Source organism: Strigops habroptila, chromosome 3 (genome assembly GCF_004027225.2).
Source record: "Strigops habroptila isolate Jane chromosome 3, bStrHab1.2.pri, whole genome shotgun sequence".
Taxonomy (NCBI): domain Eukaryota; kingdom Metazoa; phylum Chordata; class Aves; order Psittaciformes; family Psittacidae; genus Strigops; species Strigops habroptila.
This window is the reverse complement of record NC_044279.2, coordinates 70626653-70648076: the sequence shown is the minus strand read 5'-3', so window position 1 is coordinate 70648076 and position 21424 is coordinate 70626653. Positions and strand designations below refer to the sequence as shown.

Below are 21424 nucleotides of genomic sequence, written 5' to 3'. Positions count from 1 at the left end.
AACATAATATTTTCCACTGCAATTGGTAATCCTTAGTATGATCTCACTAGTGTCAGATCTTATCCTGATGACAGATGGGAAACTGGAACCATGGGTCCTATTTCCAGCACTAGATGGTGGCACTTGATTTGCTCAATAGTCAACCCCAGGCATTCCCAAAATATGCATCAGGGCCTGAGAAATCCCAAGGCTATTTTTAAAATTATGAAAGTTTTAAAGCAGTGAATGTTTCTTTCTTTTATCTGTCATCTGTGCATTCTTTGTAATAGTTAGAAATGGGAAACGAAGTATGGGAAAGTGAGTTTTTATTTCTGTTTAATATCACCTGAGTCCAGAAGCTGGGGCTTTAGAAGTGTTGCAAGATCTGCAAGAAGAGCAGGAGAGAAGCTTTAGGCAATCCTTGTGTAAAATAGGAACTGTGGCACTTAAATGCATGTGGAAGTCTGAGCTGAGGTGGGGAGAGTAAGGCAGGTGTTTGTGTGCAGAGGTGGGTTTTGTGTAACGTTTTCTGTGTTTGTAAAATACTTTTGATTCCTCCACACAGAAGTTGCTTTTGGAACGCAAAGCATTTGGGGCACTAAGAGGGGGATTCATCTCCTCTCACCTTGGCCACTGGAGTTTAGGGAGCTCATCTAACCTCACCTTCTAGGTCTTTTCAGCACCAGTGGAGAAGGATTCAAACCATTCCAAGGCAGTGGGACAAATCCCCTTTAGGGTGCGAGGATATTGACCTCCTCATTGACCATGCACTCTGCATGGTACCCAGCTAAGATTTGACACCAGCTTCTACCTGGCTGGAAGGTGAAATGAGCCTCACCCTAAGGTCCCATGGAGGTCTGAGCTGGGGCTGGTTTTGCTTATTCGGGCATCTTCTCCATACCCCAGTCAGGGATCCTTCTGGAGAGCCAAAGCAGAGCTTTTACCTTGTCCTCTCCTTCCTCAGCAGGGCTCATGCCGAAGCTCGCTGAGCAAGAGGTGCCTCAGTGGGCATCTCCTCAAGCCAGCAGTAGATGTGTAGCGAGAGTGCCACCACGTTTTGGCTTTTTGGGCTGGAAGGGAAGAGGAAATATAATCAGCTGCCTCGGACAGACTGAATAGTGAAGGCTTCATAGCTACTTTCTCGTGAGGAAAAGACTTAGGTCTAATAGATCTAATTATGTTATTTCTCTGTTTTATGGTTGCATCCATTTGTTTAAAAAGTAATCCATTTATACCAGTCCTGTAATGATCATTTAATGTCTGGCTGTTTGTGAAGCCTACTGAGCTTCACCACGGGAGTCCACACGGTTCCTCCACAGGACAGCAGGCTTGGTCCCAAGAGCCTCGAGCAGAGGCCTTAATTGGGTGGATTTGAAGGCACAACTTTTGTTTTGTGCTTCATTTTCCCACCTGCCAAATGAAAACAACTGTAGTTCTCCCCTTTGCAAACTGTTGTGAAACGTAAGGCTATCTCCTGCCTAAATGCTGCCAGAGGACTCTTCTGCAAGGATAAATATTCACTGACTAGTGCTTGGTTAGCAGGCACTTTTTGCCAGTGGCCAGTGGGACCCTCAGGTCCATAGCTGCAGTGATGCTTGTTGGCAGCAGGCAACTTCATGAATGTCGCGCTCTGCATGGGCATCCCTATGCCAGCCAAGTGGATCTGCTCCTGTTGCTGATATTTTCTAACCTCTTCCTTTGCAGAGCCCCTGAAATCATCCTCGGTTTGCCGTTTTGTGAAGCAATCGATATGTGGTCATTGGGATGTGTCATTGCAGAGCTGTTCTTGGGCTGGCCGTTGTACCCGGGAGCTTCGGAGTACGATCAGGTGGGTACGGATATTGCTCCGGATGCTGGTAAGTGTGGGTACGGATGCTGCTCCGGATGCAGGAGTGTTCTTCCCTTCTCTTGTCAGAGTGAACAGATGCCAACTTTTTCTGTTTTGCTAATGAGGAATATGCATTTCTTACCCTTCCGTGTCAACCTTTTCATTATCCAGCTGGGGTATTTATTCTAGGTAACCAGTGTACTGTTTGGTACGCTGGCTTTTAAGATCTGGCCACGTAAGTGAAATCTCAGTCAAGAGTCAGCTCTGCCATTGAGTGGAGAGCTCTGTACATGTCTCTCCTCACTGAGCAGAGCAGGCACCCTTTCTTTGCTGTAATAGCAAAGCGTTGAATAAAGGTTTATTTGCTAGAAGAAACTGCACGAACTCTACTGCGTTTCATAACCCCTTTTATAAGGGTGCATATTAAAGGCAATGACAAGAAGGAAAACGTTCACAGTGGTGTAGGTTTCCAGTTAATAGAAGCTGTCGTAGTTCTCTCCCTATAGGCTTTAGCACTCCTTTTGTAGTCCTAAAACTGATAGCACAGCAGCTGTTAGAGCCAGAGCTGCAGAACACTCTTCTCTTTTCCATAGTCTTCTTCAGGGTGATCTTAGCTGTCTGCAAATGTGGCCTGAAGAGGGTCTTTTTTCTTCTAGAAAATAAAAAAAAAATAAAAGCAGAGTGATAAGTTTTTCATATATGAAAATGTTTCTTTGACTCTTCTTTTGTAAGTAGTATTTTTTTTAGTCAGAGCTTTAAAGTTGAAATTTGGCAGGGGAAATAACCTGCAATGAAGAGCAGGGCCATTCGTGACTCCAGAGGAAATCAGATGTAGCTAAAAAAACTTAAAAACATTTGAAAATCACACACCAAGCATGAAGAGTAGTTTTATTTCTCCTCTCTGCTGCACCCCAGAAGTCATAAAACATACAGCTGAAAAAGAAATCACCATACCTACCTGACCAGCTAAACTGCCCAGTACAAAGCTTCCTCTGGGGAAGTAGAGTGAGGGTTCCTGGGGAGCTGGGAAAGGGATAGGGGCTGATCCTGGTGCTTCTCAGGGGCCTGAGCTCTGGTGAACCTAAGGAGCTGCAGAGGCAAGCAAGCTATGCTCAGTGAACCGGGTCCTGAGTGCTTTGGAAGTCTTTTGAAACCACAGCTGCTTTTTATGCCTTTAGTTGTTTATTTATTTTCACCCTTCTCTGTTTCTTCTCTCAAAAATGCTTTCCATTCTTCCCTAGAGTTTTCAAGCATAGGTGACTATTTTTAGTAGGCTTGCAGAGTTTGCAGCAATTTTGCAGAGTGAAACATTGAAGAATCGAGAGATGTCAAAGTTAAGGTTTTGTGTGCCACCCCAGGCATGTGTGAGATCGGTCTCTAATTGTGTAGTCACAGACCCTTTCTCCTTTGAATACATAAATTAAAGTCTAAAATCCTGGAAACACATATGTAGCATCTCTTAACTATGTGAGCACCAGCAAGGTCATACTCAAGGAATTAGCCCAAATAACAAACGAAGTCATCAGAGATGAGGTCAGAGATGAAGTACTTTGCAGACCATGAGGGTGTCAGTTCATTTGAGTGTATATTTCATCTAAGTTCAAAGATAATCACTTCATAGTCGTCCATTTCTGACTTCAAACTGCTCCTAGGAAAGGCTGTGCACTTATCTGAGAGGAAAAAAATCAGCAAAAGTTAGAGCACAAATATCAAATTTTTGAAATTACCTCCTGGAGAGGGAAGCGTGACATAAAAAGGTGCAAAGCAGTGGAACACCCCATTGAAATGTCTGTGTGGGTCTCCCTCTCTGACCTCTAAAACCTGGGGACTTTCCTCCCTTTATCCATAGGCTTTGTGGGAGTGTACCATAAAGGTGAATTTCGAGTGATGTATGTGATAAATGGAGGGTGCCATACAGGATTTCTTTTTCCTCTCATTCCTTGCACTGGGTTTTGGAGGATTTTATTTTTATTTTTTTTTTGTGAAGTCTAACTATGTGCTACCTTTCCTCTTTCTTTCTTTGTTCTATTGTTTTAAATGCCTCCTGCCCTCCTTCCTAGGAAGATCTCCAGAGATCTTCACAGGATGAACAGTGACCTCTCATCCTTCTCTTACAGATTCGCTATATTTCGCAGACGCAGGGCTTACCGGCAGAGTATTTATTAAGTGCAGGGACAAAGACTACGAGGTTTTTCAACAGGGATACAGACTCACCATATCCTTTGTGGAGACTGAAGGTAGGAAGATGTTCCCTTGTTTCTTTTACCTTGCAGTTGTTGGCTGGAAGTGAGGAGATGTTCAGGTCACCCGAGAGCCTAGGTCTCTGCTTTTTGCAGTGCAGCACAGACATTGGAGTGGGTATAGCCCCAGGTAAAACTGCCATCCCCAGAGTCTGCAGCCATTAGCCCACCCGCTTGGCACTGCTTTGTGGGAAATTTAAGTCTGGAATTGACCTGCAAATCTCCCTCTAAGTAGTCAATGAATTGATGTGTAGTTTAAATGAAACATGCCCTGGGCAGACTTTGCTCTAATATCTAACTCACTGTGGGAGGGAGGAAGAAAGCATTTTAATTCTGACAATCAAAACTGCTAGTAATGCAAGTGAGCCCTGAGTCTCTTGTTCCAGCGTATTTGGCTGCATTCAGTTCTCAAGGAGAGAGGTCATTGGACTTCTAGCTGTAAGGATGGGATGCTGAGCATCATGCTGGGGTGGGTGTAAAAGACCTTTGAGACTCTCACTGCCATTGTGAGGATCCTGTGAAGTGAAAAAGAAGGGATAAGTCACCTTGTGACACACAAGCTGTCATATAACCATAGCAGAGGTAATGTAAATGTTATATGGTGAGGCAAGAGAGATACGATGGTCTCTGGTGAGGGCAGGATAAGGCACAAGTGGGAAGTGGCATCTAACCCACAGCTGATTGCAAGGCAGTTCTAGTCAATGCCTGTTTCCTGTTCTAAACAGACACCAGATGATCATGAGGCAGAGACAGGGATTAAGTCGAAGGAAGCAAGAAAGTATATTTTCAACTGTTTGGATGATATGGCACAGGTAAGAGCATTGGTGAGTAACCAGCAGGACTGTCTCATATGCTTTTGGGCAACGCTAACAAAGGGGAACTACGTGATCTCTGTGTGTCCTGTTCTTATGCTAGCTTCTGAGAAATACCAGGATTATGCCTTCCAAATCAGCTCATTCTGTGCTGCTTTGTGGGGAAAACTGCACATGGGGGCATGTGGTCTTGATGTGCTGTTGAAAAACATCCATGGAAAATGGCTAAGTCACATCTCTGAGTGTTAAAATCCTGTGTTTTCTTTCTCTTGTCTCTTTAGTGCTCCTCTGTATGACCACTGGCAAGTCACTTCTCTGTGCTTTAATATTTCCATTTGTAAAACAGTGACATTGGAAATAATCACCATGGCCACGGAAGAGCGTGCTCTCTGTAAAATATGGCTGGGTGGGGGAACAGGGAGTACTAATTCACTGTGTCAATTCCATATGGTTGTGAAAGTTAATTCCAGCATAACCACCCCTGCGACTGGAGTCTGCGCTAGCAAACAAACTAGTACACAAAACTGTCACAACACTAGCACACAAGGCTAGCACAAAGCTGGAGTTTGTGCTAGCAAAGTCTAGGTACTGTAGCATTCACAAGCTAACATGCAAAAATGGAGGACTGAGATCACAGCAGACTGTATAAATGGATGAAATAACATAACACTGTGTTTTTTCCTGGCACCTGCTCCATGAATAGGATGCTTCTGATAAACCTACTGACAATTTTTATTTATTTTATATATTTTCTGCTCACAGGACACATTGTTAAGTACCTGGTAGCACAGACCTTTGTATGATAAATACACTGATTATCAGAGCTTGCCTGCTACCACATGGAAGCTGTTCATCTTCAGTGGAGGGTGACTAAGTGTTTCATTAGCCATTGACCCAAGTGAGCTGAACACTTAACAGACTGTCTAGAGATCTGACACACACAAGCCAGATGACTAGCCACCGCAGTCTGCTGTGTGACTTCAGCAACTACCCCTTCAGACAGCGGGGCTTGCAGGGCATGTGCTCCAACGAGGAATAAACACAGTTCGATGGAGACCTGACCATCTGCTCTTTCCCTGTAGCCCTCACCCTTGTCCTCTCTCCTCTAGGTGAACATGACAACAGATTTGGAAGGAAGTGATATGTTGGTGGAAAAGGCGGACCGGCGGGAGTTTATAGATCTGTTAAAGAAGATGTTGACGATAGATGCAGATAAGAGAATAACACCCATTGAAACTCTGAACCACCCCTTTGTCACCATGACGCACTTGCTCGATTTCCCACACAGCACACAGTACGTAGCTTTTTTTTTCCCTTGGGCTTTGAATTAAGGGGTGAAGAGGAGAGCTGATTGTGGTGGAGAACAAATGTACCCGAGGGACATTATTAAGATGCATAAGCCCTAGGTTTGAGTCTTTTTCTGGTCGAAAAAAAGAGGATTGCCACCTCTTAAGGTTGCAAGAATTGTGTTGTAGGTGCTTGGCATTTAAAACACTGCAGAGAGTGCTACATTCATTATGTAAATATTCAATAATTATATATGTTTGCATTAAAATGCAGCAGAAATTATGCAATTAGTGCTGAAAGTATCAGTATATCTCAAAGTAATATAGTCTTGATTGTTACTGTGGTAATCAACCTTATCTGCAGCGGGGAGCCAGCCCTTCCTCCCAGAACCTTCCCATCTTTCAGGGGTCAGTTTGGGGCTGTTTGCTTTTTAAAGGAAGAGCTTTTTCCACAGCAGGCTGGTTTACAGGCACAGGCAACAGAACAAGGAGTTCAGTTCTCAGCTTTGTTGTTGCCTGCCCATGTAGCATTAAACACCACACTCTGACCTCAGCTGACACATTTGAGTGGAACGGAGCTGGGCTCCACCGCCTGATGGAAATGTGAAGAAGTGTCAAGCCTGACTCGCCCTTCTCCTAAGGCTGTGTCACAGAGCACAGCAGCCTAAAACACAGGAAACCTGCACCCAGCATGTTGTTTTGTTTTCCCCTGGGCAGTTCATGTAGGGTCAGGCTTCTCAGGGGTAAGTGAAGGCAAACATGAAGTGGGAGCTGCCCAAAGCCTTCAGGACCCCTAGCTTGGAACATTCTGCTCTATAGCACTTTGCAGTTCAAGGTGCTTTTGTAGGCTGTCCCTTCGCCTCATCAGGAGAAGTTGCTGGCACAGCACTATACTTCACTGGGTGCCATGTGCATGGGTGTTTAAAGACTTTGAGGAGCTCAGGTGTGAAAATAAAGGGAACTCCTTAAAAAGCCATAGAGTATGTTTGTGTGGGTGCTGCAGAGCAACAGGTTGCTGTGTCACCTCTCCTGCCTGTATGTGTGCTCTTACCTGCGGTATTTCAAGTTCATTTAAGGTAGTATTCCCTCTGTCAAGGAGCTGTAGCTATCTTTTTGTTAATGTTTATCAGAAGATAAGAGCAGCTGCTTACCATAAGGTAGTGGGTGCACGATCTATGTAGACCTAGACTTACCCTGCACAGACACCTTTGAGCATTGTTATCTATACATAGATAGTAAGTGATAAATGTAATGAAAACAAGATGGGAGATTGTTGTGCTAAACAGAAAATAAGTTTTATATAAAAACATTCATAAACTTAAAAAACTACAGCATTTTCTAACAATGTTAGTATCATATGCAAAAGCCTCTTAATTTGCCACAGTCCTTCTTACTGTGCAAGAGCTGATTGTGTAAGATAGGAGAGATTTGTGGCATAGTGCATTGCCATCACAAATCTTTCCGCTAATGCAACAGACAATAATCACATCTTCATTTTTGAAGTGCTCACTTGTGGCTGCTCAGGCAAAGCCCCAGAAAGGCTGAAAATATCATTGGAGCCAATAGCAGTGAGAATTTTACCCAAATAAAAAATTCAGCCTCAGGTCTGTGAATCCTAAATGCTGTGGCAGCTCAGTGCGTAACCCTGCACAGCCCCTCCATGTTGGAAGCAGTGATGGGTAAAGAGAGCAACAAGCTGTAACCAGCATGGCAAGTTGATGGAAATTTTGTCTGTGATTACCTGTGGTTTTGAGAATAGAAGCTTCAAAGCCTCAAGAAATGCAGGAGTTGTAATCTCTCCTGGAAGTAAATCAGGCAGGAAATAAAGTGAGAATATATGGATGATGCAGCTTCTGGAAGGAATCTCTGCTGTGGCATGCTTCAGAGGGGCTGGAAGTTTGAGCAGCTCAAGAGGGGCTGTTCTGCTTACTTCCAAGCAAACAGCAACGCAAGTTTAGCTCCCCATTTCACATATTTAACTGCCTGACTCTTATATTTTTGGCTATGTCTCAGCCTTTCTGTCCAGTTTGCTCTGTTTCTGCCTTCTGTTTTTTCCCCTTTTTTTCAAGTAAAGACAGAGAACACAGTATTACATTAGTAGAGATTATACCTTGTTATATAAAATTGTTCGGTAACACACAGTATATACAGAACATACACTCTTTCCAGTGCTTTCTGCTTTATTGGAGAGAGAATTATAGTCTTAATTGACTGGAAAAATGCAACCCTATAGTCTTCTATAAGAAGTGTTTGATTTTTCTAAGTGTTCTAGGACTTAGAGGTATTTCATAGTTTTTTAAATGAATGAGCAGCCATGCAGTGTCCTGAGCCTGTCTTGTCTGCAGGTCTTTATGCCACAGATCCAGTTATCAAGCTGTTGCCTGTAGGAGAAGAAAGGTGACCACGTGAGTAAGATATAAGACAGGGATAAAAAGATCTAGGTCCTTTTCCTGACCAGTAGGGATCATATGAGCTTCTTCCTTTTGAAGGGACATTTTATTTCCTAAAAATTATGCGAGGATGTGTTTACCTCCTCTACTTCTTAACAGATTGTTACAAAATAAATTATGCATACAGCTGATTTTTTACAGCTACAGCTGATTTTCACTGCTTCATTTTCTGTTTTTCTGGGTTGGGATAATGGAAATAAAATAAACGCCTTCTCACTTCTTTGGGTTGTGTTTCAGGCTTTGAGGTCACATTTGTAAGAACAATTACTATGGAAGAATTGTGGGAAACCTGTATTGGTTTTTACACCTTGGAAAAAATGAGATTTATGAAAAATACAGTTCTGCACAAGATTGCTATGTTGTTATCTCTTAAACCTCTGTATGCTTTGGATCCCAATTATAAAAATGAAATACCAGCAATTCCATGTACCAGACACCTAGAGTGCTCTAGCAATGCAGAGAGTATTTAATCTCTTTTACTAGGGATACAAAATATTACGCTTCCCAAAATTTCCATTGCTATATCAATAACATTTAAAGGAAAGTCTGTGTAGAGGAAGAAGCTGTAATCTTTCCCCCCTAGAGATCCAATTCTCAGACTGAGATAGCCTCAGGACCTGATTCCCTCAGGGCATTGATAAATCTGATTTGGCATAACCTTTTGTGATATGAATCATCCCATTGGCTGCAGGAGGACAGCTCATGTGCTTTAAGATAAGCATCTATGGAAGCATTTAGGCAGACAGAGGCAATGTTTTGACCACTTGGCTGGACTCAGCTTTCGGTGAACTTTTTAAAGGCAACAAGTAAGATTTTTCAAGGGTCTCAGTGACCAAAAGCAGTAAAATTCTTCCTTGCAAGAGACTTGTAAAATTACCCTTAGGCTTGCGTTGAGGCAGAAAGCATGAGGCTCAATCATCAGAAAAAAATGCTATCTATCAGTCTTTTAAAATAGCTGCTTTGTATTTCTTGCCCTGCCACCTAAAGAGCAACCAATTTGCTTGCTTTCTCTGTCTTACATTGCAGTGCTCAGACCCATGGGGACAGCCAAGAGTGCCAGAGCAGCCACTGTCATCTTGACACCCATTTAGCTCTCTTCAGTACAGGGTTAATCTGACTCTGGCTGATTAAAAGAGACCTGCATAAAATAGCAGAGGGCTTGAAGTGCCTAGAAAATGCCGAGCCTGACATGGGGACCTAATGCAGGGTTCTGTGAGAAACTGTTAACCTGTGTTGGTTGGTCAGTTGATTTTCTGTCTCTTCCTTACACAGTGTCAAGTCCTGCTTCCAGAACATGGAGATTTGCAAGCGGCGGGTGAATATGTATGACACAGTGAACCAGAGCAAGACACCATTCATCACCCATGTAGCCCCAAGTACATCGACCAACTTGACCATGACTTTTAACAACCAGCTGAACACAGTCCACAACCAGGTAAGGGCATCAATCAGAAGCAGCCAGTGCTTGAAACATTTAGGTCAGTGAGGTCTAGAAGACAAAAAACAAAGTAGCATCCCATTTAACATGCCAGCAAAAATATGATACACTTTAACTCTCCTGCTCTTCCGCATTTTGGGGCTTACTCTTCTGTTCTTCCTCATTCTCTGTTCTTCAGGCAAGCGGTAATCTTGTGACAGTTTGTGCAGTGGTGAAATGTTGCCCTCATTGTTTATGTTGTTGTTGGGGGTGATAAATCCTGCTTACTTGGGAAGTTGCTATGGGGAAAAGCTCCTTAGTCCCTTAATGCACCAGGCAGGACTGCACTCCGTGGGTCAGATTAGGGATCTTACAGCACTTCTTCAAATTGGCATTGAAGTAAAAAGAGTTTAAATCCTTCTATAAGAGGCACAGCACTGTAACCAATCAATGGGAAAGAAGAGTTTAGTGGTAATGTTTATTCTTATCTCTCACTGGTTTTACTCCACATGCCGCAGTTGACATTGGAACCGTGTGCACATACCCCCACTCCAAACATATTGCACTCTACATTGGTAGGCTCTGGCTTTGTGGTCATGCTTTGGACTTTTGTGTTTGTTAGTTTTAGATGCCCCAGCGTTGGGGGGTGCTGGGTTGACAGATTTTATGTGACTAGCAGGCTAAGTTGTTTACTGCGGTACTGGACTACAACAGTGAAAGGAAACTCTCCAGGGACAGCACTATGGGAGACTGAAGCTGAAGAAATAGCTACTCTCTTTTAAGCCTTTTGGGAACAGGCTGCTCAAGATTCATTCCAGAGATTGCAGGTGGCATTGCGGAAATAGTGATGGAAAGCAAGAGAGCTAAAGGAATCTGTATAGATATACAGGGTGTTCCTGTGTCACTCAGAAAATCAGACTTCATGACTCAGTTCTCAATACATGTAATCACAGAAAGTCTTTTGGAGCAATTCATTAAGCAGATACAGACGGAGACAGATCATGGCTTGGTGTGATAGGGTATTAGTTACAAACACTGGTTCCCTTTCTTGGCTGTATCTGAGATGCTAACTAAAGAAATGCATGCTACATGCTCCCCTAGGCCCCAGCTGCAGGGCAGAGACACCATTTGTACCACAATTGCTAGTAGGAAATGCAGACTTGCTTTCGTTTCCTCACTACTCACTTGATGTTGAGATCAGTTGTTGGCTGAGGAGGTCCATGGTAATCTGAATTCTCATAAAGGGCGTGTGTTTTGAGCAGAACTGGTATCTCCAGTGTTCCTAGAAGAAGTGGTAGAAACATTTCCAGGAAGGGTGTTGTAATTTGAACAAGCTTGAAACCTTTCACCATTCTGTTCAACATACAACTCATTTTGGCTCTCTGGTGCTCCCTGTCTGCAAAATATCTGGGGATTGCCTCCTTCCAGTTAGGACTTCTGAGCTGAGGAGTGGGGGAGCTGTCGTGGTTGCTGCTTGGTGTGTTGCACAGGGGAACAGATTGCACTTCTCTGCCTCTGCACAAAGAGGGAAGGAGGAAGAAGAAGAAATGTTTCACCATCGCATCCCTCATGGCTGTGATTGTGGCTGTGGCTGTGGCTGTGGCAGTGCAGCATGAGTAGCCTTCCCAGGCCCAGAAGCAACCAGGTCAGCGTGAAATACTTGGCCTGCTGTCTCCTGCAGCCTTGATCAAAGCTTCATCCTGGGTTCATACATTCATCATGAGAAAGTGTTATCTGACGAATCTCCAGTAGTGATGCTGGTGCATTTGCATGGAGGGGAAAGGTGGGCTTTGGTCAGGTAGAGCCTGGCTGCCTAGACGTGAATGCTAAGGACATATATTTTTATAGAACAGTGGCAGAGTTGTCTAGGGGTTGTTTGTCTGCAACTGTTACAGACTCAGTCCTAATGAAAAACAAGTCACCCTCAGATTTCTAGATGTTTTGCAGAACACTGGGCTGATTTTTGTGGCTTTGCAACACCTCCTGCTGGAGTTTCTGCTCTGAAAAGTCATGGACTTTGAAAGTATTATTACCTCCTGTTGTGCCTTCTGATTCCTTCAAATTCAAAACATAAAGGCCTGTGCCGTCTTAGATACAAGGTAGAGGAAAGGCTGGAATGAGTCTCCCCTCTCAGGACAAGGCTTCACATAGCATGGAGGTTCTGAGTTTCTCTTACCTAAGAAATGTGAGCTGCTTCTAGAGCTATGTGCATGGTGAGTGAACAATGTAATTTGGGGTCAGTAGCATTTTCTGAACCCATCTTCGTCATGCTGGAAATCAGAGCCAGTTGGGTGATATATTGTGCTTTGGAGAAGGTGCTGTCTTTGAGGAGTTAACAGCAGCGCCATGTGGCTGGAGATCCTGTTGCATGGTGCAGCTGCGGTCGTTCAGGCAGATTGTGTTCCTTTCCCCGTCACTACCCTTGCCTCTGTGCTCCTCAGTGTCCTGTTCTACCCCTTCTTTGGTTCCGGTTTGCTGTTTTTTATTTTGGTTTGTTTTTTTTCTTTTACTTTATCTTGCGCTATTTTACTTTTTTATTTTATCTTTGGATTTTGCTTCTTCCAACGTACCCATCTCCCTCATTTTTTGTTTGTTTTTGTTTAATTCCCCTCATTCCTTTAGACCACCAACCTGGCTCCCACCTCCTCCAGTGCCACTATTTCCTTAGCCAACCCCGAGGTCTCCATACTAAATTACCAATCTGCACTCTACCAGCCCTCAGCGGCATCCATGGCTGCGGTGGCCCAGCGGAGCATGCCCCTGCAGACAGGAACAGCGCAGATCTGTGCCCGGCCCGACCCCTTACAGCAAGCTCTCATTGTCTGCCCACCAGGCTTCCAAGGTAGGTAACAGCCTTGCCAGGTCTTGGCTAGTCACTGCTCCCTCCCCACTGCGGTGTTTCATCTACCTCTTGTTGGAAGCAAGCTTCCTTTGTGCAGATCATGCAGTGGAAAAAGTGCTGGCCTAGTAAATCAGACAAATGAGGTTATTGCAGATGGAAATGTTTGCAACAGTGGAGGATCTTGCGGGCACCATCATGAGGTGGAGGTCTGAAGGAAGTCTCAGCATCATGAGGGTGGTCTAAAACAATAGGACAGGCTCAGAAGGGGCTGGGGAAGAACATGTGATATTTGTCATCCTTTGCCCTGAACAGAATTTGAGGCTGTTCTGCCTCACTTTGGGAAACTTGAAAACTTTCCCCTACAACAATGATAAATCAGTACGTAAACAATGATTTCATCACTTCTCAGTGATGTAGTTGTTAAAAGGGGGACTCAGGAGGTTAATTCAGCAAGGAGTGTGGTGCTGTTGGAGTTGAGGATTTGCCCTCATAGCAGATGCTCATGACCGTTTATCAGTACAATTCCTTCAGCTCCAGCCCCGCTTCAAATAGCTCTGCCTGTGTATACTGATAGCAGGCACCACATTGTGAGACAGCTTAGGTGAAGATGACATGTAGCCACTTGTCTTTCTCTTGACTCTACATGCTGTAGTAATTTGGAAAAACTAGCTAGGTATCTGTAGGAAGTGGTCTAAATAGACCTTGGTTCAGCTGGTGCAACTTCTGCTCTTCATTTCTACAAGCCTGCCTGTGGAGCAGTCTCTAGGCACTTGTTAAATGTTCTGCAGGATTATCAAAGCTCTTTTGAACTAGTGGAGTTCAGCTAGACCTCTTCTACATAGTTAAAATGCATCTCAAGGGTTTGACTTCAGAGATGTATTGCTAGAATATGTAAGCTAACATATTCCACTCAGTGTCTTGAGAAAGTTCTAAAGTAGAGGAGGTAGCACAGGCCCTGCCACGTACTAACGTGGTGGAGAGGGAACCTTCCTCCAGCTCAGTTAGGCTGAGTCAGCAGTGATTGGAGTTTGGGCTGTGCTAGATAACACTGTCCAATCAGAGCCTTTTAAATATGAGTCCTGAGAAGCTGTGCAAGAGAAAATCACCTATCCCCCTCAAGGCTGAGGGATTATGTAGTTCTGGATTCCCGTCCCACTTTATTCCAAAGGAAACATTCTTGCATAGCAGTGGGTTTTGGCTGGCAAGAACCATTTTCTATTGTCAAACCAGAGAATGTGTGGAAAGAGAAGCCATTCCCTCCCCTCTCTTCTTTTTCTCCCTGCAGACATTGTATTGAAATGTCTCCCACTTATTTGAGATACCCTAATTAATCCCTTAACATCTTTGAAAATGTCTTTTCCTTCCTCTTATACATGTATCATGTTTATGAACATTTAATGGACATCTCTGGGCTGTGGTAAAATATGTGAGACTCCAAGAGCCGAATTTTTCAGAGGGCTGAATGCTGCAATTTAAGTGGGCATCAGCAAGTGCCTTTAGGCACCTCTGAAAAGCAGACCCACGTTCCTAATAATTTTGTTGATGGCTAATGCTGTACCTTCTGTGCTGGTGGAATAGGGTTACAAGCCTCCCCTTCGAAGCATGCTGGGTATTCAGTTCGGATGGAGAACGCCGTTCCCATTGTCACTCAGGCTCCTGGGGCCCAGCCTCTTCAGATCCAGCCAGGACTCCTCGCACAGGTAAGGAACTCTGAAGCACCAAGCTTGGCAGATATTATTTGTGTTCTTCAGCTCTCGGGGGGTGAGGAGAGTAGCTTTTTCTGAGGGCATTCTGTGGTGCAGTTCGGAGACTTGGGCAGCCATAGAACGGTCTCCAGCTATCTCCAAAATGTCCAAACCTCAAGTTCATTGTTCAGCTCAAAGGCTGTGTCAGAGTTGCAAAGACCTTCTTTCCTTCTGTTTGTCCACTGGAATCAGTGGGAAGCCTCAGGGGAAGCTGTGTCAGGCCCCTTCTGAGGAGGAACAGGTAATAACTTTCCTGCATCCCCTTGAACTCGTGGCCTCAGTGGTAGTTTGTGTCCAGGAGGTGCGCTGGTGAATTGCATGCTGCCAAGAAATATCTTTAATGCTTTAAGTTTGCACCCTTCTGCTTTATGAGCTGCCCCTCTGCTCTTAAGTTATGAGAGAGATGTAGAGGGCAGAGGCAAGCGCCCCACAGACAAGGAGCTCTCTTTGTCAGCAGCACTTGTTGGCACAATTGTCCAAAACGCACTCACATGTAAAGCATGGTTCCTCCTAGGAAAAAAAATACAAATGAGAATGGGTAGCATCAATCCCATGCGCGTCCTCAAGGGGAACCCCATGTCCTCAAAAAAGAGGAGCAGCTCATTCCCATTCCTCCTTGTGCTGGCTTCAGTGAATTTGCCCCTACTTAGTATTAAGTTGTGCAGCCTGGAAAAGGTGACCTACAAGTCAAAACTCATGCATCTGACTCAGGATTGGTTATCTGCCATGCCTTCATTAATGCCAGTGTGTTCATGGGCAGTCAGCTACCAGCAGACTTCAAGGTTTATGCCAGTGTGTGGCATTGCTGGGGTAAGACTATCAGTGCAATGATCTATCTTTGGCAGCTGCCTGTTGCGCTTATCTGGTGAAGATGGATCCAAACACAACTTGCAGTCTGAATGATTTCCATTAGCTAATGTGTCCTACCCCTTCCCAATAGCAGTCTTTGTTAGAGGGCTGTCTGAAACATCAAACCTATCTCTGTTGCAGCCTGTTGTAACAACCTACGTGGGCTCTCTTGCTTGGCAGGAAAGGAGAGTTGTAGGGACAGGGGGAACAAAAACAATGGCAAAGCAAGAAGCCATCTGTGCAGGCACAGTTGTAAGCACCTATTACTTGTGCAAGAAGTCAGTGGGTGAAGGAGGTGACAGGGCTTTGCATGCCCTGCCATTCTGCCAGACCTCCTCAGGTATGCTGCTACATGGGGCTAGAAGGGGTAAGAGTCAGGTCTGAAACATCCCAAAGGTAGCAGAATCCTGAAAGATCTCAGGACCTCTGGCTCCCTCTTTCTTCTTGAGGTGTTCTTGTTGGGGTCACCATACAATCTGTGTGGTGGGTTTGTTCAGGAGGAGCTTTGCTACCAGATTCCATGCTGCCCCTGCTATGTGAATTCCCATTTCATGGGCTGCCCCTCTTGTAATTTCTGCTGGTTTATTCACTGTCACTTCCACAAGGGAATTGAAGCTGGTTTTGAGAAACACTCCTCAGTTGCATGGATTTTTATTTATTTAATAGAAGAGAAGCAGTCTGCCTGTTGATATATCTGCGTGTCTCATGCAATGAGAAATGCTAGCTGCTGCTCTGACGGCAAGGCGCTCTGATTGATGCCGGTGGCATCTGGTGTCCGTGGGCCTCGCTCAGTACGGGCTGAGCAGCTGGTCTGATAAACAAATCTGTACCCAATTCCAGTTTCCTGAATGGAAAAACACAGCTTCTTTGTAATGCATTGTAGTCACATCTGATCTCTGAGCGGCTGTGTGTCTCTCTCCCACCAGAGAGCTATTCCTCTCATGCACAGCCGCTTATCTAATGCTCTTCAGATCGGACCGTGTGACTGCTCCAGCTACTAGAGGGACTGTCCCCAGCAGAGAGAGTAGCGCCTCCAGAGCCCACTTCTATTTTTCCACCCAACTTATTTGTCCCCTTGATCAGCCATGATGCTGCTTCTTGTGCTCCCAGCATTGTTTTAGTGCCATCAGGCTTTTTCCCCTGCCCAGCACTCAGCACAGTTCACTGTGATTGCCCGCATTGGGATGGCTGTGGCTGGCAAAGCCTTACTGTATCCCAGCACAGCCAGCATCCAGCTCTCCCTGTGCATTTTGTGCAAGACTAGCAGTCCTAGAGAAGGGACCGGGGAAGGAGCTCCAGAAGCTGGAGGGACCACAAGCAGAGGCAGGTATGGATTTTGAGCATCATCTCTGCATGTCTGCAGCCTGTAGCATGGAGCTAGACAGAGCAAGCAGCCTTCAAGATACAGAGCCGGTGGCTAAAGTAGCTTTTTGTAAAAAAAGTTAATTTGTAGCTTTTCTGGGCCTGTTTTCACGCTCTCAAGCAAGTGTGGTCCACATCCCATATGCAGAGACCAGTGAAAGGAGGCTGATCCTGTCTCTACTAATAGCTCTCAGGAGCTTCAGATCTCAAAAGAGACAAAGCTGTACAGTTTTCTGTCAGGCTTCCATGACGTGACCCAGAACTGTCCCCTGTCCTTGAATAATGCCCTGAATTCCTGATTTTCCCTTCTTTTAACTCCTTCCCAACAACACTTCTTCCCATGGACGTCCTGCCACCGGCTTTCAGAGCAAACGCGCTTACTCCATTAGTTGTTCTGGCTCTACGTAGGAAGCACAAACTCCATCACACTGGGGAACCCGCCACCTCTCGAGTGCAGGGCCCAGTGCAGGAGCAGCATGATTTCACAGTAATGCAATAACTGAGAACAGGCTGCAGCTGCTGGCACAAGCCCCCTGTGTGTAAGCACAGCACACTGTGCTAGTGGATCAGCCTAGACAAGTCTTATCTGCAGATTAAATGATTCAGTGGTCCTTACCTAATAAGTGAGGAATTTGTGCCTGGACCCTGACGCTGCATCTGAATTCATACACTGCAGTTGTGAAGGGAGCTTAGATTTGTTCAGTTCTCTTTCCTGAAAAGGGAGGAAGCAGTTTTCTCTGCAAGTAAATCCAGGTAGTCCCCTGGGACTGACTGCAACAGTAGTTCAGTCTCCTCTTTTAAATCAAAGCTGGGGAAAAAAGAAAAGGGAGAAAAAAGCTTTTTTCCTCCCTGATCTTTTTGTGTCTTTGCCTCCTCTTCCTATCTGCTCCAAGCAGCACCAGTCCGTGGTTATGGGTACTTAGATGAACAGCTCTCAAGAGCCCTGTGATGGTCCATCCTTTGCAGATTGCAGATGTTGCTGGGAGGTTTCACTGAGCAGTCTTTTCATCTACCTTAGCAATATAGAAAATTAGAAGATAGTCAAACTTTGGAGCTAAACTGGGAAAAGCTGGAGTTTTTTGGAGGGGTGTGGTGCTTTTGTTGTTTGTTCTTTTTTTTTGCTGGGGAATAGGAGGGAATCATGGGGACAGGTAACAGGATTCTTGTGAGGACAGAGATGGGGACAAATGTATGCCTGGAAGAAGCCTCCCTTCTAAAATTTAGCCTCCTTAGAGCTGTGAGATAACACAATAGGGGTCCAATATAGTAGTGCTGGCTGGGACTAAGGCAGGCCCTGCATTCCCCACCCCAGTCAGTTGGAAACTGTCGCAGCCGCCTTCAGGCAGCACATGGGAAAGAAAGTTTCTTAAGTCAAAAAACCAATCACCTGACTCATGTGTGGAGTCACCAGAGCAGGACAACCTGAGTCATGCCTGTGGCAGCACAGCTGGAGGGATGGTTGCATAGCAGAGTGATGGCTCAACTCACAGCGCAGAGATTTCCATCCCTGTGAGGGGGCCACCAGACCCCTGTTGTCTTTTCCGATCCTTGAAAAGTTGATTCTCACTAGATCCTGTAAGTTCTTTTAGGTCTCGTTGGGGTGGGAAGGGAAATTGGCTGTAGGAGGGGGGGAAATAACAATGGGACCATAGTGCCCAGCTGATCTGGAGAGTCAAAAGTAAAAGGTGCTAAAGAGTTTGAGTTTGGGTTGAAATGCCAACTAGATTCGATCCCTCCCATTGCTAGTTTAAAACACAGCTGGTGCTTTGCATGGCGAGGATATTTTTTTCCCCCTCCTTTAAGCTCTCTATATTGATAAATTTTACTGCTTTTACAGTGGCTTCCTAGCAGTATTTGTCATCTATGACTGAAAAGTGGCAAGAGCTAGGTAGTATGACCATGATTGTTAGTAGGAACCCCAGCTGAGTATGGACCACCACTCACACTTGGTGTATGATGCCTCTTGTTAAGAAATTGTTTTCCCTCTGTCCGACAGCAAGCGTGGCCCAGTGGCACTCAGCAGATCCTGCTCCCTCCGGCCTGGCAGCAGCTGACTGGGGTGGCCACCCACACTTCTGTCCAGCACGCCACCGTCATCCCAGAGTCCATGGCGGGCACCCAACCACTGGCAGACTGGAGGTAAACTGGAGGCGCATGGAGGCTCTCTGAAGTACCACTGGTGCTGGAGGAGGTGGGAGGGATGGGGTCTTGTGAGGCTGCAGAGCCAGTGGGAAGAAGGATGACCCACCTGTCTAAGAGCTATGAGCAGCTTCTCTGTTGCCCATTCTTGGAGTGCTGTGCCCATGCCACTCCATTCAGTCACTTCTCTGGGGGAAATGCTCCATCCGGGGGGGACTGAAAGCCCAGCAGGCCCCTGGAGGTGGGAGCCTCAGTGAAGGCAGTGGGAGCCTGTGAGAGGCATGTCAAACATGTGCCTGTGTCCCCACCTTGCAGGAACAGCCACGCTCATGGCAGCCACTACAACCCCATCATGCAGCAGCCCGCGTTGTTAGCCAGCCACGTCACTCTCCCCGCGGCGCAGCCCGTCAACGTGGGTGTCGCACACGTCATGCGCCAGCCGCCTGCTGCCGCCACCTCCGCCAGGAAGAGCAAGCAGCACCAGTCGGCACCCCGGTGAGTGCCACGGCTCCCAGACACCGTACCTAGGTGGTTCTGAATGCAGCCCTGCAGTGCAGGAGTGATGACGAGGGGGATGTTCGCTGATACCTGTGGGGCAGAATAGTTTGTTCCATGGCCCATGAGTGATTAGACAGCACTTCTTGTGACTTTGGGCTCTCTGCTGCTTCACTTCTTCCATACCCAGGTCAGGAGAAAGGAAGGGGTGAGAGGTAGTCAGGCACATTTTATACCCAGTGAGCATCATTTTGTGCAGGAGTTAGTGGCTGGAGGCGATGCAGGATGGGAGACTCGGGACCTGTTCATATGTCTCTTTATGCAGCTGTGATTACCCGAAGCCTTGCAGTCACCATAATTAAAAAAGTAATTATATTCTCAGGTCAGCATGGCACAATGCCCAGTTGCCACATGTATTCTTCGCACGTCATCTCAAAGAAGCACTCCTGAGGTTCAGTGTCTGCATTTCCGCAGAGTGGTGCACCTCCGGGTCTGTCTTCAGGAACATGTGCTCGTGTGTGCACATGAGATCTGCCCTTTTGAAAGGAATGGGATGATGACCTATCTTCCGAGCTTTAATGCCATGCAGAGTGGAGTACTGGAGTGGCTTTAGGCCACCTCCCAGCTCTCTAGCTCCTAACATAGGTGGTTGGCCCCTGTGTTCAACAGTACGCTCCAGATACCAGCACTGGGCTTTTTAGAACCATGGCAGCATAAATCAGGGAGCATTTTGTAAGGAGGCAGTCCTTAGACACCTAAATCTACCAACTGTCTGTAGAAAACTGAGTTTTGGTTCATACTGTGTTATGTGGCACAACTCAAAAACGGTGGGATGATCGCAGTGCCTTCCACAGCACTGTTATCTTGGCCAGAGGACAAAGCTGTTTAACATGTGTGTGCAGTTGTTCTGGGGAATATCCTCTGGGCTCTGAAATTGTCACATTTGTTTAATAAACTCAAAACAGTGCAGAGGAGGAACCGAAATGGGTCACCCCTTGTGCACTGGCAGAAACAGAGGAGCTTGTGGTTTTACTGGGTGGCTGGACTGGAGCCAGAGGAGGTCTGAGTTCACAACCAGTTTGACTCTAGTTAAGAGGCCACTATTTAAATCCTTCCCATTTATCTGCTCCCAAATGTTGCATTTACTTTGGGTGGGCTCCAGCTGTCTTAGTCCATTCCCAGTGTAGAGAGGCAGCTACATCCCCAGCAAGCCAGCAAAAGAAAGTGCCTGTTGCAACCAGTGTGCCTGTGCAGGGCTTCCCCTCTCCCTTCTCCAGGGGCAGGGTGGCAGCATCCAGGAGGAATTGGACACTTTCAGAGCAAAGGGTTTCTACAGCTTCATTAATAGTGACGCTTTTGTAGCCAAAGGAGGAGCATGCTCCTTTGGAGAGGAGGGAACTCCACGCTGCTCATTGGTATTCAAAAAGCACTGCAAATGCTACAAATGGCTTGCAGCCATTTGTTATGCAAAAGACCCCGTGTAAGTTGGGATAGTGCGATACATCCAGAGTGACTTCCTTTTGGTGGATGTCACCTATTCCTTTTGTTAGCTTTCAGGCCAAGCTGAACATGCAGCCCAGGCCTCAGCCCCGCTGTAGAACAAAACCAGAACTTTGGGGCGTTTTCATTTTTGAATCTGCGAATGTTCTGCAATAAGCAGAAGAAGGAAATACAAGAAAGAAAGAAAATGTGGGAAATGAGTGAAATGGGCTTTAGTCAGTGTGCTTTGGTAAACATCCCATCTGCAGACCTGTGCGGCACTGTTTGGTGGACAGGTTCTGTGTTCAGATCCCTGATCTAATGGGCCCTTTCCAACTATCAGGCAGGGAAGCAGAAGTAGGAAGGCTGGGAAAAAACCCCAGGACTTAAGAATGTTTTTCTCTCGCTTAATAAAAAGATTGTTCTTTTCTTTCTGATTTATATGTGCTGTATCTGCTTGTCTCACATGGGAGTGAAATGAAACTTGAGTATATGTCCTTC

At 45.7% G+C, this 21424-nt stretch overlaps 1 protein-coding gene across 3 annotated transcripts in view; it reads left to right on the top strand.

Annotated features, from left to right (window-relative positions):
* HIPK2 (homeodomain interacting protein kinase 2) overlaps positions 1–21424 on the top strand; it is a 140316-nt gene that overhangs the window by 93799 nt on the left and 25093 nt on the right. For 2 of the 3 annotated variants that reach the window (XM_030478699.1, XM_030478701.1), the window contains exons 3-11: positions 1684–1807; positions 3925–4044; positions 4773–4859; positions 5969–6153; positions 9868–10030; positions 12728–12854; positions 14433–14554; positions 18807–18949; positions 19265–19444. In XM_030478699.1, the coding sequence (XP_030334559.1) occupies positions 1684–1807; positions 3925–4044; positions 4773–4859; positions 5969–6153; positions 9868–10030; positions 12728–12854; positions 14433–14554; positions 18807–18949; positions 19265–19444 (1251 nt within the window). Of the gene's footprint in view, positions 1–1683; positions 1808–3924; positions 4045–4772; positions 4860–5968; positions 6154–9867; positions 10031–12634; positions 12855–14432; positions 14555–18806; positions 18950–19264; positions 19445–21424 lie in introns of all 3 variants that reach the window. The other variant, XM_030478698.1, reaches the window with a different exon arrangement.